Below are 17546 nucleotides of genomic sequence, written 5' to 3'. Positions count from 1 at the left end.
GGAGAGGGGCACAAAGCATATAATTCAGAATCTAGGAGAGCGACAATTCAGATTTTTTTTCTCTTTTTTTCAAAAGAAATTCTAAAAGCAGCCCTATTCAATGAAAAAAAAACAAAAAAAAAACGGAATGTTCAAAAATCGTTTTTTGGGAGGGGGAGTAAATGACCCCAATACCCCTTGGTCTGGAGCAGGCTATTGTTTTTCTACACCAAAGAGCTGTTTTTTTCTCAGGTAGGGAAAAACTTTCTTCTAGCATGTCTGAACTTGCCATAAGACGCTTGGGCCATCCACATATTGGATTAAAGTTGGTGCTTTCGTTTTAAAACAAGTTACTTAATTTGGTTACCCATGAAGGATGGAAAGAGATGTCTTGTTAGGAAATATGCCATAGCAGAATCGAATTCCAGTCTCATGGAAAATTGATCTGCCATGCGAAGAACCGCGGAAAGTCTTCTTGTGACCGTAACAGACAAGGAGAGGTTTATACGTAAACCCCTTCATAGAGATTTGTGTGAAGTGACTGTAGAAACACGCCGTAGCAGAATCAGGCCGTTTTAGTCTTGCGTAAAATCGATCGGCCATTCGAAGAACCGTGGAAAGTCTCCTTGTGCTCTTAGCACACAAGGAAAAGTTCATATGTTAACCTCTTCACAAATGTTTACGTATATGGGCTGTAAAATTAGTAGATATTTCTTGTACATTTTAAACTGGAAACGTTCCTTACTGTAAAATACTGATTTTTGATGAGCAGAATTTTTAAATTACTCCTTTCTTTTAAGGTTACGGCAGGCTTCTATCGAATCTATTTCAAGACAAATTCCTCCCTCATGCCCGTATAAGCAGTTGTCTTCATTCATTGAACATTGGAAGTTTACAGTAAGTTTTTCATTGTCTTAAGGAAACAATTAATTATTATTACTTATATATGGAAATAATTGTTTTAATAAATAGTTAATTAAATAATTTTCATCAATAACTTTTTGAATTAAATAAAAAAATTAATAAAATACAAAAGTAACCAATATTTAATTAAATTAATACGAAAATTTAATTTAACTAACTAATATGCTCAATTAATATGCTCATTTTTATAATAATCGTTTAATCAAATAAATTGATTAATTGTTATTACTAAGGCCCATAATAGCTTTGGACCCATAATAACCATAACAATAATCATTGGATAGACTGAGCTGGTTATACATAAATAGAATAAACATTATTTATTTAAAAATAATTAATATCTAATAAAACTTATTTAATGGAGTAAAAGGAATAATGGAATAAAACAAATAAAACATATTCAAATGGAATAAATATATTTTAATAGCACGTGATTTTGTCGTCTAATGGTGCCAATTGGATCTGACATTTCAGCAGGACCGTAGCCAGGATTTTTTCGCGGGAAGGGGGTTACAAAAACACCTTTAAGAAGCGCATCAAAATTTTGTTTATATGCATTTTTGTTACCTTTTTACGAGTTTGACAGAAAAAAATTTGGGGGGAAGGAATCTAACCCTCTAGCCTTCTCTTTCCCTGGCTATACCCCTGCGTGGAATATATTACTCTTATTATTATTTTGTTTTTTTTATCACACCGTATAATAGTATAACATGTGGAGTAAAACACGTAAAAAAAACACGATAGAAGGAAAGATAAAAACACAGTCGTCTAAAAGTGCGAATTGGAATTGACCCGGAAGATATTATTATTATTTTCCACCGATACTTTGCAATAGTATAACAAGAAGAAAGTAAGTAAAAAAAACATGAAAGAAGGAAACGTAAAAATACAAACATCCAGCACAACACCGACAAAAAAACACCAACATGAAAAAAGGAAAAAAAAAATAACTGAAAGAGCCTAATAAGGTGGTGAAGGAGAGAAATATGGTCAATTCTGCTAAAAAAAAGTCGAATATTCTAAATAAGAATATAAATCCTCCCCAAAAATAAAAAATTTGAAACTAGTTAGTCCTCTTAATTGGTTTTGATTTGTCAAACCATTTCAAAATGTCAAATGCCTTGACTTTTGACAAAAAAAAACTTTTTGAATTTTCGATGTTTTTATTTATGATTTTTCACAGATTGTTTTCCGACAAATACACATAATACACTCATAAACACTCAAATATGCTAAAATAAACGAATGAATGTATAACAATGCACTCAAAAACGCATTCGAGAAAATATTTTTCTCAAATGCCTTTTTGAGAACCTTTGAAGGTTTGTACCAGAGCCGTTCCTAGGGTTAGTGGTACCCTGGGAAAACTTAATTACACTGCCCCCTCCCAACTCAAAAATACAAGCAAAAAGAAGCCGAATCAAAGTAAAACATTTTACCAAAGGTGCCAGCCTCCCAGCTGAGCCCTCCCCCCAGTTACGGTGCCCGGAGCAGCTGCTCCGTTTGCCCTCCCCCTTAAATGACTCTGGTTGGCACAGAATACAAACCCTGGTCAAGTATTTTATCGCTATCTTCTTTTCAGTACGGACTTGAGATACCAAATGACCCATCTTCGACCTACTACGTCAACGTAAAGTTTTCACCAACTGGAACAACTTACACTTATCCTCATTGGTGTGTTCATTCAAGGTCACCAGTTATCCTTAGACGATTTGATCCAACACCGATTCTTCAAGATTTTATTAATGATGTCAATGAACTACAAATGGGATTGAAGTTAGAAGTGAAAGGATACAAACCAGTGTCTTCTTTTGTTGTAACTGACCAAGTAAGAGTTTCTTTCGTTATGTTTTAGTTGTATGTAACTTTTTCCTCTCTGACATGGAGTTTGTACGTTTAAGGAGGGATTGGAATACAAACAAGCTATTGGGAGTAATTTTGGAAGTATTTAAGCAATTACTTTATAAGTTATTTGATTATGTAAATAATTACAGTTATATGGTTATAATTACTAGGTATAATTATAATTATTATATTATTATTACATTATTATTTTCTTATTATTATTATTATGTTATGTAATCAATTTATAATTAGTAAAATCTTAAATTTTATAATCATTTTATAAAAACAAGGAGGAACCCGGGTTGCAGTGGTAGCTAGCAACCTACTAAGAGACGATCACATCCCTTAATAAAACTACAATAGCCCATAACTCCTAAAATAAGAGTCATCAAAACAAAAAGTACTCTGTTAGAACCGTCTTTTCCGAATCCTCTACATAGGAAACCTACCGTCTCTTTGCTTGAACAACAGGGAAAATATATTGGCTTGAAAAAAAAATGGCTGGAGCCACGATATTTTGCGTATATCATAGGCAGTTTAATAGCGCTGCCTAAGTAGAGAGCGAGGTGGGCACATTGTATTATGTATTTTTTTTTTTTTTTTTTTTTAGACCAGGGCACTTTGTATCAAAAGATTTGTCGTAGAAGGCTCATTCGATTGGAAATTGAAAGGGCTAATGCTCTTTCAATATTCAAAAGTGATTGGAGGGCAACTAATCCCCTCCACGCCCATAATTTCCCCAAACACATCCAATCAAAATTTTGAGATAGCCAATTTGTTCAAAGTTTGTTTATAGAAATGATTTCACCTTTCTCACTTTCATTAATGAAAAATTATTAAAATCTTAAGGAAGAATTGTCAGTATATGCCAATTAAACTGACAATCCACGGTCTTTTTTTTCCAGATAAATGCAAATTGTGTTTTGGTCTTTAGAAGGTGTAGGGGTTATCATCCCTACTCACGTTAATTTTTGCTCGTTTCAAGCTTGACTCGACTATTTATTTTAATTTATGTTCGTTTTGAGTTTCATTTATTTATTGATAGTGATTGGTGATAGTTTTAGGCTTGGAAGATTATTTGACTTTATTTTTGCTCATTTTCGGCTTAATGGAGCTCTTTACTTTTCTTTGAAAAACTTGCCTTGTCCAAAAAGTTTTTAAAATTAATTACAATAAAGAAGGAACTCTAACTTATACTAACTGAAACTACTTTAAGAAGGATTCCTTCCACGTCTCCTATCTTCAACCATGGGAAAAATTAATGCTATACGCCATGCATTTTAATATCTTAAACTTGGATCAATTTGAAAATAATTACTGTAAATATCTATAAGAAGGAAAGCGTGTAAACAAGCTATTGGAAATAATTTTGATCATGGTAAAATTTAGGGTAAAAAAAAAAAAAAATCTTGGATCTTAGCCGTAGACAACTTTTATATCTTTAGCATAAATTTTTTACGTTTTTACCTTAACTACGGATTCCCTCCACCTTTCTATCTTAAATCATAGTTAAAACGAAATCTTGAATCAATGTGAAAATAATTATTCAAAATATTTACAAGAAGTAAAGGGTGCAAACAAGCTATTGGAAACAATTTCGAAAATATTTAAATTTCAGTGTAGGAAGAATTTTCCAAGAATAGAGCACTCTATCTCAAATTTTCCAAGAGGTAAAACTCTATCTCTCTTCTTTTAAAAGTTTTAACGGTGCTTTTTTTTTTATTCCATATGAGATATTTCGGTTTTTCCATTTGATTTTGTCTTTTTATTTTTGTCTATAAAAATCTCCATACATCAAAATGTGGAAAGGACTGTATTTCTTCCCTTTGTCCCTCGTGAAGGCTGTTTGGGAGGAGGGGTATGGCCCTAGTATGTTAAAGCTAGATGATTGTTATTTATTTACTATTGTAGTTTTCTGTAATTTATATATAGAATAACTTGTATAACGACCTCACATGAGAAAAAAGACATTCAAAAAATTTATAAAAATGAAAATGAGAAAAATCAGTTGTGTTTTCGGATACTGGGTTTGAAGCATGTTTAGAGTGGGTTCGACAAAAATCGTTCTCAGGTTCTCCGTGTTCAACCCAGAAAAACATTGCAGCGTTTTCATTTTACGGGTTCCAAGCCTTTTGAACACGGGTACTTCAAAATTATAATGCGCTAGAATAGCATGGTTGAGCACTGGTTCTGAGAAGACATTCGCCGCGTTGAACACTGCCTTCAAAACGATAATCTGCACGACCTGTGTCGAAATCCGTGTTGTTTATGGATGGCCTGAAAAAAAGGCTCTGGTATCCGACTGATCTTTAGAATTTGGCATAGACACTTATCCTCGAAGATATAAATAGTTAAGGACGAGCAATAATTAAGGAAATAAGGAAATATAAATGAACAGTTGATGAATCATCAATCGCTGGAGTAAACCTTGCTAAATTCTGTCGGCTACTTTTTACACCCATTCGTCCCATTAATAAACTTTTGTCTGTCACAAAACAGAAACGCAACACCATTGCACATACCTACACAGATAATTCAATGTACAGGACATTTTGTGTTACAACTCACAATGCATTATTTCACTGGGTATTAAATTATGTTTTTACTTGTGAAGATCATTTGTATTTGGAAACAGCTGTGTTGTTGGTTTAATTATTTTTTTTTCTTTTAGGTCTTATCGCCAGCATTTCAGAATTTAGAAGCTCATTTGCCGGCAGTGGCAGGACCTTATAGAACTGTTAATCCTCGCCCAACCCTAAAACAGCAAAGTATTTTCGAAATGCTTAAGAATATTAAAAGTCCCACAAAAAATAAAACATCTTCTTTTCAAAGTCATTTTCAACATCAAAATTCACAAACAATGAAAGGAAATGCTCCAGTATTCCAACCTAGTCTTGGCGCAACGTCTTCTTCTCAGAGTGAAGTATGTGCTACTCCGAGTGAAAAAGTGGGGAGAGTCCAGCCGTTTGTCAGTGAAACTGAGTCTCAACTAAGAGTTGGCAACATGGCTGATGTGGAACTTAATCGAAAAGAAAGTCATGATGTGATGAACAAAACAGGGTTGCCATCAAAGTATTTTCAGTCTCAATTTATTACTCCTAACTTAAATTCTAAGCCTTGGAGTCCTATTAAATACCCAGAATCAGGTCAAACTATTGCTGATAAAGGTAAAACCAACCATACTTCTAAGGCTGGTACTGAAGCTGATGGTTCTTCAAAATATTTTCTTTCTAAAGCTAATAATTCGAAACTGCCATTCAAACCACGTGATAAAGGCAAACAAACAAAACTTGTACCAACGATTTATATTAAGTCTACAGATAGTGAGAATATGCGTGAAAATTTGAAGAGTAGTCACATTTCTGAGTCGGAATTGATGAATGAAGTTGAAATCCTGAAAAGTGACGAGATTATCGAAATAGCCACGAGCACTGCAGACAGTATCTATCCGTACCACCCAAGTTTGCCTCAAGGATCTGTTACCCCGTTTCTGTCTCAGGATTATGACTTTATTAGTAAAGTACCCAGTATTGAAAAAGAGTCAGAAAAATCTGTTTCTGATTCAGAGCATTATTTGGAGAAGAATGACAAACCGATGGAAATTCAAGTTAATACAAGCAGTGGTATGCATAAAGAAAGGGTCTTGCCTCACGATGGTGGTTCATCTAGTTCAACTTCTAGCTCAACTCCCAGTAAAGCTTCCCAAAATGTAGTAATCAATAATTTAGTAAATAAGCCTTTGCAATTTTGTCGTAGCTCTGTGAAGCTACAAGTTGACACACGACCTGGCTACACTTCTTCTTCTGGCAAAGTAAATCCATCTCTCAGCTCAAATATCTGTAGAAACCCAGAAGTAAATGAGGCACTTAAGATCATTTCTGGCCCTTTGAAGTCGTCAATTAAAAAGGCTGGTACAAATGAAACTCAGACTCCTTTACCTCATTATGGCTACTCTTGTAGCCAGGGTAATTCGGCGGTTGACTTAAGTGCTTGTGGGACCCCTATTAATTGTGGAGATAAAGGATTCGTCAATGAGGAAGTTAAAGTGAGCTCTGGTTATGTGAAGTCATTAGTTGAGAACGTTACCATGCATAGGACTACAGCATTTCATCGTGCCTTTTCTTCTAGTCAGGATAATTGGACTGTTAACTCAATACCCAATTTAACTCATCACCCTCAAATTGCACCTGATAAATATTTTATAAAAGAGGGGGTCAAATCAAGCCTTGACTCCGTGAAGCCGTCAATTGAGAAAGTTTCAGTAACAATTCAGAATGCGGTACCTTCTAGTTTTATTCAGGGCCACCCACCTTTTAAAGTAAATCCTTGTGGAACTCCTCAAGCTATAGCTAATAATCATTTGGTAAACAAAGTAGTAAGAACTGAATCAAGTTTTATGAAACCATCAATTGAGGAAGGTAGCACCCCTGCAGCTCACGACAAGATTGTTCCTGTTTTTGTTAAAAAGAAAGTAGACTCATCAGCTGTGTTAAAACCAATTATTGAACACGACCCTAAACCACAGAAACTTATTCCTAGCTTTATGCTGAAAAAGAAACCAACGTATTGTCAAGCTATACGAAAAGATGACAGTGTGAAAAATATGGTTAGAGAAAATGATATAGCAGATAAAACTGCCTCGGTTCAGGGAAAGAGTGATTGTCGAAATGATTTGGATACAAGTAGCAAGTCTGCCATCTGCCTAGAAAAGAAAGTGCCAATTTTTTCCCAAAATAAAATACAAAAACCTATCACGTCTTCACCAGCTTTTTTGAAAAAGCCTGCTCTGGATCTTAAGAAAAAACAGAAAGCTAACAAAGACAGTATAAAAGCAAAAGCCATTCAGTTAGAAACCCCTCTCAACTCTTCAATTGGAAATAAAATGCTTGCATCGTATTTTTATTCACATCCTAAGGGTGTTACAAGTCCACAGATCAACAGTATTACAAGCAAAGTTAATTTGTCCACCACAGAGCCATCTATTTTTGAAAGACTTTCTGAATTGGACCTGAAAAACCCGGCAGAGTTTAAAGAACTGGGGAAGGATTTCGCTGAAACTGGAAAGAAGCGGAAGAAAAATGATAATCAAGTAAGTTTTTTATCAATTTGGTGTACGTGTTATATAAATATCCGAAATTGGTGAATGTCGACATTCACCGCTAAATATCCGAAATACCTCTTTTTCCCTTGGATCTAGTCAGCGTTGCCAGTCAACTTTTTCAGTTTTGTGGAATTTTTTTAAAATTAGTTTTTTGATCGACAACAAATATTTCAAATTTTCAAGCCTCGACTTGAAAATTTCTGCTCTGCTTGAAAAAAATTGTTATGAAAATTTCTGCTCGATCAGATGAAAATTATTCCTCCTCCAGAAATGTCTTGTTCTGAGAAATAGATTGATACAGAAGATGCAGTATTAGAAAAATGATAATCAAGTAAGTTTTTTCATGATCTCTCATGCAGGGTTCCCATGGCGTCAATAAAGTTAATAGAGTTGTTCACAGAGTTAATTAACCGTTTTTCTAATATGCTTTCTTCTTCTTTATTATACCGTATTGGAAAAGAAGTTAACTTTGTTTAACTTAAAAAAAAATCAACTAATTTGGTGTACATGTTATATCAATGTCCGAAATTGATGAATGTCAACATTCACCGGCGAATGTCCGAAATACTTTTTTTTCTCCTTAGATCTAGTCAGTGTTGCCAGTCAATTTTTTTTAGTTTTATGCAAGGTTTGATGTTTACAGGTTAGATTGGATTTTTAACCCAATTCTGAGATTTATAACCTAATTTAACCTAACCCAACCTAACCTTACTTTAAGTTTTACCATCAATTTTGCACAAGACTGAAAAAGCTGATTTGCAAAGCTAATTGAATCAAAGCAGAGAAAAATGAATTTTGGACATTCACCAGTGAACGTTGAGATTAACCAGATTTTGGAAATTCAGCAGTGAATGTCGAAATTAACCTGAATTTGGACATTCACCAGGGAATGTCGAGATTAACCAGATTTTTGACATTCACCAGTGAATGTTGAGATTAATAAGATTTTGGACATTCACCAGTGAATTTCGAGATTAACCAGGTTTTGGACATTCACAAGTGAATGTCGAGATTAACCATATTTCGGACATTCATCAGTAAATGTCGAGATTATCCAGATTTTGGACATTCACCAGTGAATGTCGAGATTAACCAGATTTTGGAGATTCACCAGTGAATGTTGAGATTAATCAGATTTTGAAAATTCACCAGTGGATGTCAAGATTAACCAGATTTTGGACATTCACAAGTGAACGTCCAGGTTAACCAGATTTTGACATTTACAGTAACGTTTATGCTAAAAAACTTGCTGTAAGTTTGAAAAGGTGAAAGTCTTGTGTGACCGGGACTAACTCTATTCGTGGGAAATTTTTTTGACTTTATTGAACTTCTATCAGGTATGGTTATGCACAGAGTTTTGACTTGTTTATTGGGCACCAAGGGAAACCATTGGAATAAAGCAGTCCCATAAAGGTTGGTTAAGGAGAGTGTTAGTCTCATACAAATTGCTTGATAGGGTTTACGCTGTATGAGAACATGCTTTAGAGACCATTGTCTTGAAGCCGCACTGGGATGTTTTCTTTAGAGGCATCTCTACTTTTGGTACGATTTTCTTTTACTATTCTAGAGCATATATGCGTATATGAGTCTGCATAATATAATTAATATAATGTAATGTAATCCATATAGATAGAAAGATTTATTCACATGAAAGTCCTATTGGGCCATGGTAACATGGACAAAACAAGTGAAAAAAATAAAACAACAAAATGTAAACTGAAAAAACACTCAAACTGATTAATTGAGAAAATCATCATGATGCCTCATACATACCTGGACGAGCTTTCCGGTATTATTTATATCTAAATAACACCTACTTTTCAAAATTTTCAAAATACGCTAAAGTTTGACACTTTTTCTGATACGCTGAATGTGATGGTGTGATTTTCGTTAAGATTCTATTTCTAAAATAAGGCAAAGAGTCTATTTTCTAAAATAAGGCAAATTTTCTGAGGCTCGTAACATTTAATGGGTAAGACTAAACTTGATGAAACTTATATATTTAAAATCAGCATTAAAATGCAATTCTTTTGAATCACAAATTCCGGTTTTTAGAGTTTTGGTTACTATTGAGCCGGGTCGCTCCTTACTACAGTTCGTTACCAAGAACTGTTTGATAATTCTGTTTCCATAGGATGTAATTCTAGAGCATATGTGCATATGCGTATATAATTCTGTATAATGTTGCTAATATAAGGTAAAATATTTTATATGGAATATAACTTTATATGCATAGGTTGTAATTTTAGAGCATACAGAATTCCATATAATATAGTCAATATGATATGATCGACATAATTTAATTCTATGTGCAGAGTAATGTATAGGAAATGTAGATGGCAGAACGCTACATGAAAGAGTTAAAGTAGGTTAAACCAATAATCTAAGGAATTCAAACATTAACAATATGTTAATTACCATGTGTATGGCCTACTCATTAAAAATTTAATATCTGAGTTTATTTTTTATTTTTTAAAGTCAGATTTCATTTTCACTGTCCTTGGTATGTCAAAACATATCGTTTCAAAAAAATATTGTTTTGACGATACATATCAAAAATGTATCGTCAAAACATAATTTTGTTATCTCGGAGTCACTGTTTTACAAAAGATTAGCAATGAAATGAAAGAGCTGGTGCGTTAATGGCTTAAAAAACAAAAACAAAAAAAGTAAAGTGCAATAAAGGAGAGAAAGCCACCGTTTTATCCCTTTGATACATAACAAAAAAAAACCTTACATTATATATTTGGTAATTTTCTGTAACTTCTGATTAATTAACTAATTGGAAAGAGTCACGTAATGCTGTTCAACGGTTACCCAAAGCAACTATCATTTCGGGTATATCTCACAAGAGAGTATGCGATTTTCATGGTTTATGCCTGTTTTACGACAGGCCCTGGTTCTAGTGATAGAATAAAGATTTTTTGTTGCTTTGTCTCATTACCTAATAGTTATCCTTATTAAACTGGAGCTTACGAGTTTTCTTGTGAGTACGTAAGATAAGATATTTTTTTCAAAAACTCCTATCCCAAGCCCCGAAGTGCTGAATTCGTATTTTGGAGTCATAACCTCCCCTCTCAAAATAAAATTAAGCAATAATGTCGGGTCGACAAAACCATTCATTGGGCAAAAATATTAAGCTGCAAAATGTCAGAAAGTTAAAAAGGTAAAAACTGATAAAACTAAAAAAAAAGAATGAAATAAAATATACATTAAAAAAGTTTGAAAATAGTATATAAAAGGAGGAGGGAACAAAACAAGGAAACGAACATAAAACTTGGGTATCATCAGTACCGAATAACAAAAAACGAAAACTAGTGGTTTGTTCTATCAGTAATGAAGGGGACAAGGGTTTTTCATATCTGGAGGTAAAGAAACGAATGTGGGAAAAGATAGGAACGGGTTAAAAAACAATACGTTGTACGTCGAGTTAAAATGAAACCCCCAAAATGAAAAGCAAATTTCTTGTTCATTGCTTTGGTGAAACTAGATTTTGCGTGGAGGAGGGGGGGCACCAGAAGATCTTTAATTTGACATCTGGTCATTAAATAGCCTAAAAAGGTCTACTATTAGTAATGTAAAACGTCTCTATTATCGTGATCACCACAGAAAACCTCAGAGTAAATTCTTGCAAACTCTATTTTTTGAAATGACTTGTTAGATGGATGCGTGAGAAAACGTTTATTATGACGAGAGCCATTCCATTCGAAATGTCTCCTTGCTGCTCCAGCGAGGAAAAATTAAACTTCGGAAACGAAAAGCAAATTATTTTGTCATTGATTTGGTCGCACTAGGTGAGGGGGTAGATTTTTCCTTTTTTTTATTCCTATATTCACAGCGTCAGGTACATAAACGTATCTGATACGTCTATATTCATTTACCTCGTTCCGGAACCTCGAGGTTTTAAACGTCCACTGAACCTTCTTTTGAAGGAGTCAACAGAGAGATTTGCTGGAATAATATTTCCAGGAAGATCGTTCCAAATAGAAGTGCAACACCGGATGAAGCTGTTCCTAAGGCACTCGGCTCTTGGCATGTCCTCCTTTAGATAAGTTGGACCGAGCTGTGTGTATTCGTATCAGCCTTGATGGCTGGAAAAAACTGGGATACAGTGTGAGAGCTTTTCTGAGGGAGGTGAATTCATGCACTTGTAGAAAATAGCCATCGATCCCACATTAAGCCTTTAATTTAGAGGCCAGAAGGAGTCATGTCTAGTGGTGTAGCCCGCCCTATTTGCATTTTTTTGGATCTTCTGGAGTGGTACCAACAGCGTTTTCGGAGGACTAGTATATAACGGACATCCATATTCAGCTGTGAGTCTCATGCAGGACTCATGGAGTGGGATAATCAAGCTGAATGGAACAAGGTTTTTGCACTGAAGAGTTACTCCCAGGTTTCTTTTACAGGAGGTTCTCACCTACCAAGGGGATTTTTCTAAGAGAGATTCGTGGAGAAATGAATCCCCAATAGACGAAGGTCGTCGACTCTCATTATAGTTTCATGTTTGAAGATAAAACTAGGGTGTTCATGTGGTACCTTTGATCGGGTAATAAGAAGCTGCCTTATTTTCGATGCATTGGAATTGATCATGCATATATCAGATCACATTTCAATTTTTAAAGATTCATCTGAAGGGAAAGGATAAAAATATCCTTTTTAGGATTTTAGCCATTAAATAACCTAAAAAGGCCTATGTTAGAATACTTTCCGCATTTGGAGAGGAGGAGGTTTAAGTCTGTCAATCACTCAGTGCATGGGTAAGTTCATGTTTGGGAAAATTATTCCTCTTCTTCAATGTAAATGTATTAGGCTTCTTTAGGCTAACAATCAAGTAATATATATTTTGCAAGTTAATGCCTTGAAAAAAGTGATTGAAAACCTAATCGTTTTGTATGACGCTGAATATCTATCTGATACCGACTCATTGAGTGGTCAGGCTACTCATTCAGGCATTCGTTTATATTTGTGTGTAGAATTTAGGGATTAAAGTGAATCCCTTTTGTTGGAAATTATTCATGTTGAAAGCAAAACTTGATTTGCTTTCAATTATTATTTTTTTCCTTATTTATTTAACATGTGTAGTTTTACTATGCGATTTAAACCTGTAATTGATTATGCAATATTGTATGTTAGAGCTTTCAGAACAAAAATAATAAAAAAGGCAAACAAAAAAAAAGAAAAAAGACCTTAAGTAAAAAAAAAATCTTATTTATCCCATAGCAGAATTATCACATGTCAAACTATTTCAAAATTTCAAAGTTTTCAAATCTTCGCATAAGTTAGCATGGGAATTCAGGTAAAAGCCATCTTAGTTAACATTATTTAATTTTAATACGTAATTTTATGCTATGTAATTCGATTAAAGTATTTATAATATGTATTTATAGACCTCCCAGAATGAGAATGGATCCAAAAAACCACGTGCCCCACCTAAAATTGCCACAAATGTCAATGTAGAGGAATTGGCGAAACTAGGTCAACTCTCCATAGTGAATGTGCCTACCATCACAGCCTGGCTTAAGGCTAAAGGAATTCAAGTGAAATCAAAAGACAAGCGACAGGATTTGGTTAACAAGGTCCATATATCATTAGGCCTACCCGTTCAGTTTTAATGCTCTTTATTTCTCATTTTCCTTCTTTTTCTCAATTTCTTCTATCCGTCTCCTCAGTTTATCCGACTGTAATTTTAACAACTAAAGCCTAGATCTAAAACCTAATTGAAGATTTTGAAGAAACAGTGTTGAACCATAATATCTTTGCTGTCTTCTGGTTGTTAACTTTGTTATTTTTAAACCATTTTGATACATTTTTTTCTGTTCTGTATATTTAGCTTTAATAATTCATTGGTCGATACATGAATTTTTAAACATCCGAATTTTTTTTTCACCATGCTATTTTGTAAGTCGGTTACCAGAGCTGTTGTCTATTTTCAGAGGAGTATTTTCTTGTTGTCTGAACAGAACATAAACTATGCTGGGATAAATATGTATGGTATTTTTATTGTGAGACACGATTGTAGGGGCGGAGCAAGGGGTGGATTTTGGGATACGTGATCCCACAAGCAGGTTGAAAGTTTCTCTAATTACAGGGTTGAAGCGGCTAAAATTACCGATTGTGGAACCGATTCCTATCGGTTCAATCTTCCCCCCCCCATCCCCCAAACACTAATTCGGTTCCTACCCCTATAAGATTGATTTCTATATAGATAGCAAGTATAGCCGAGGAGATGCTCTGGTTTCTATTTGCAATTTTATATATTTTGTTTGTTAATCCTCAAATGAGTCATTCAGAAGCCAGATTGGTTAAGCCCATAAAAAAGTCGCACATAATTTTGACTTTAATGTGCCAATTATTTTTTGGCAAAGATTTCTTAAATGTTTGTTATTTACTGTTTGTTTTTGGAGTTATAGAGCATATTCTTTTCGTTCTGATATTGGTTCCCCTCCCCGTCTTTTGAAAAAATTGGAATAAGGGGCCTAAAAACGGATTTTCATTAAATTTTGTTTATTTCCGATTTTTTGTTTATGTTGGGGTTTGTTGAAAGATATTGTTTAATTTCATACTGGTGTGGACTTAGTCTAATTAATCCATATAATTAGTTTATGCTGTACTATATATTATAATCATTATATAATAAGATTTTTGTATAATCATTTGAAGGCTCACGTAGTTTCAGCATTTTTTATATCAGTCCTTATGATATAAAAGTTAAGATTCATAAAGTTAAATTTCCAAGTTAAGTTTTTAAATCCCGAAAAAGAAATTAAATCACCAAAATTTATCGTTGGGGATGGCCCAAAAACGTTTAATTAGGCCAATAATGTCCTAAGTTTCCTTTTCGTAAAAATTGCTGATGAATACAGTTATTTGCCACGCCAATGATGTCCTAAGTTCTTTATACCAGAGTGTGCTAAACGCCGTTTTATTGAGAATAAAAGAAGAAAATATAAAAGTCTAAATTACAGAATTAATAGAAATATAATATTTATTAATTAGCGTGCAGTTGCCAACACTATGTATTCGCCCCGTCCTGATATTTGTCCACTCTCCCTCCTCTCATGAAATTGAAACAAAAGGGCATAGAAACAAATGTTTTCCTATTTTGCTTGCATCTGATCTGTAGGTTGCTTATCGAAGTCCAATTAAATGTGCTTTACCGAGAAAAAAAAAACGTCAATTTCATCTTTGTCTAGATGATATAATTGTAATATTTACTCAATTGTGTTCGGTTACAGATGCTATAAAACAGGTTATAAATTCACTTAGTTTTTAAAGCCAATTTTAATTGTAATTTCAAACATACCGGTAAAGCAGTTTCTTAGCCGACGGAAACAGTCAAGGCGAAGTTATGTTTTGTTTATATGAAATGAGTTTTAATGCCCTTGTATCGTTTTCGACAGTCCATATTCTATTTTATCTTGTTTATTTATGTTTGTATTTGTGTTTATATGAAATGAGTTGTAATGCACTTGTATGGTTTTCAATAGTCCCCATTCTATTTTATCTTGTTTATTTATGTTCATATTTATGTTTATATGGAATGAGTTGTAATGCCCTTGTATGGTTTTCGACAGCCCCCATTCTATTTTATCTTGTTTATTTATGTTTATATTTATGTTCATATGTTTATATGAAATGAGTTGTAATGCCCTTGTATGGTTTTCAACAGCCCCGTTCTATTTTATCTTGTTTATTTATGTTTATATGTTTATATGAAATGAGTTGTAATGCCCTTGTATGGTTTTCAACAGCCCCCGTTCTATTTTATCTTGTTTATTTAGGTTTATATTTATGTTTATATTAAATGAGTTGTATTGCCCTTGTATGGTTTTCAACAGCCCCCATTCTATTTTATCGTGTTTGTTTCTCATTCATTTTCAAGAATGGTTTAGGTAAGCTTAAAAACAGAGCAGAAGACTCGCCAGTTTGGTAAAAAATTAGAAAAAAGTTCAGAAAAAAGAAAACTTACAAAAAAGGTAAAAGAAAATGTTTTTTTCTTCTTTTTTTTTTAGAGGGAGTATCGTTTTTACACCTTTAAGATTTCTCTGACATTTGGTTCTTGATCCTAAAACATGAACCGGATACAAAACTTGTAATTTTTAATAAGCTCTCTCATCGTAGCTTCGAAGATACAATGAAAATCTCCGTTTATAACTATTTTATTTCTGAAATATTTAATTAGAAATTATTTAAAATGAAGGACTTAGTCCATACTATGTGAAAGAGTGCAACGCGAGTTTCATCAGTCATTAATTAATATAATTTTTATGTATTCTTACATATATTATTATAATTAGTACTATTATTATATGTGTGTTTATTATTGGAACTAATTTGGTTGCAATATTTACTGAAATAGGCGCCGTTACAGATGCCATAAGACGTTCGAGTTATAAATTCACTTCATTTCTTAAAGCCGATTTTTATGATAATTGTAGAAATGCAGTTTTTGAGCTTGTATAAACAGACGAAGTGAATTGATATTGTGTATGCACGATAACTACGGGACGTGCGTAAATAAAATAGCACATGTCATAGGTTCAGGTGCATTTTCTGCTATAGAAATGAGTTACAGTGCCCTTGGAAGGGTTCCAACAGTCTACATATTATTTTGTATTTGAAGTGGTTTAGATGAGAATAAAAAAGCGCGAAAAGGTCAACATCGCAGCCAAGTCAACATCGCGGGTAAATTATCAGCTAGACTTTCCTAGAAATGGATAGCTAAAACAACTGAAGTTGCGTTTGAAATAAAAATAAAATTTTGAAAAAAAGAACAAAGAAAGAGCATTTGCGATTTTTCTGTGGCAAGTTTCTTGATCCTAAAGCACAGTATAGATACAAAACTTGTAATAACCATTAAATTTATCTTGCTCAGGAAAGATATCTGGAAAATTCCAGTCTAAGATTATTTCCTTAACGAAGCATTTAGTTAAACATGATTCATTTAATCAGTTTTTTTTAACAAATTGCCTTAACCTTAAGCTAAATAAACACTTCGATTTAGCGTTAAAAAACCGTCAATTTATCTTAAAGTGGCGCATAATTACAAATTACATGCTTTTGGGCTATATGCGCTATTTTGTTTTTTTTTGTTACGAGAAAAAGGGGGCATGATTCCCAAATTCTCCAGAACAAAGGCACATTTAGTATGGCAATTCTGGTAATAGCCCATCTTGCAACGTTTCAAGATACTCATATAAATTAATAGAAAGTAAATTTATTTTCAGTTTGATTCAGTGGCTTTAGTTTTCGCCTCAAATATGCTACCTGAACAAGCCTTTCCCACTAAAACTATCAAAAAATTCAATTGTTTTTTTAAAGCCCAAATTCTGTTTTAATACTAAAAAATTGTTCGGTAACTATGTTGAGTTTTTCTTATTTATATAAAAGTCCCCTCCCCATTCCTTTCTATTCCTTGGCTCTGACCGAAACTGAATTAGTGTTATTTTTCAGCTGAGTTTATGCGTTTTAGATTAAAAACCTCATTCACCGATTGAAGTGAGTTTAAATAGTTTTATTTTTGGTATTTAAGTAGTGGTTAACTTATTTTTGTTTTTTCTGCTGCTTTTATTGTAATAAACTTGTTTCCATGATAACGTTGGATTTTGGTCATGTCTGTTCGTTCATTTTTTCTGAATGTTAAAATAGTATCTTTGGTACTTGTTAATTAAAAGAAAAACAGACGAAAAATTTGCTG

General features: G+C 33.5%; 1 protein-coding gene across 1 annotated transcript in view; it reads left to right on the top strand.

The window, feature by feature from the left end:
* Nucleotides 1–15800, top strand: part of LOC136043673 (uncharacterized protein C18orf63-like) — a 77389-nt gene extending 61589 nt beyond the window's left edge. Inside the window, exons 5-8 of the mRNA XM_065728568.1 lie at nucleotides 780–876; nucleotides 2486–2731; nucleotides 5420–7837; nucleotides 13237–15800. Coding sequence (XP_065584640.1) covers nucleotides 780–876; nucleotides 2486–2731; nucleotides 5420–7837; nucleotides 13237–13461 — 2986 coding nt within the window. The 3' untranslated portion in view covers nucleotides 13462–15800. The remainder of the gene's footprint in view (nucleotides 1–779; nucleotides 877–2485; nucleotides 2732–5419; nucleotides 7838–13236) is intronic.
* The last annotated feature ends 1746 nt before the right edge of the window (nucleotides 15801–17546 follow it).

Source organism: Artemia franciscana, unplaced genomic scaffold (assembly GCF_032884065.1).
Source record: "Artemia franciscana unplaced genomic scaffold, ASM3288406v1 Scaffold_805, whole genome shotgun sequence".
Classification (NCBI taxonomy): domain Eukaryota; kingdom Metazoa; phylum Arthropoda; class Branchiopoda; order Anostraca; family Artemiidae; genus Artemia; species Artemia franciscana.
This window is presented reverse-complemented; position numbering and strand designations above follow the sequence as displayed.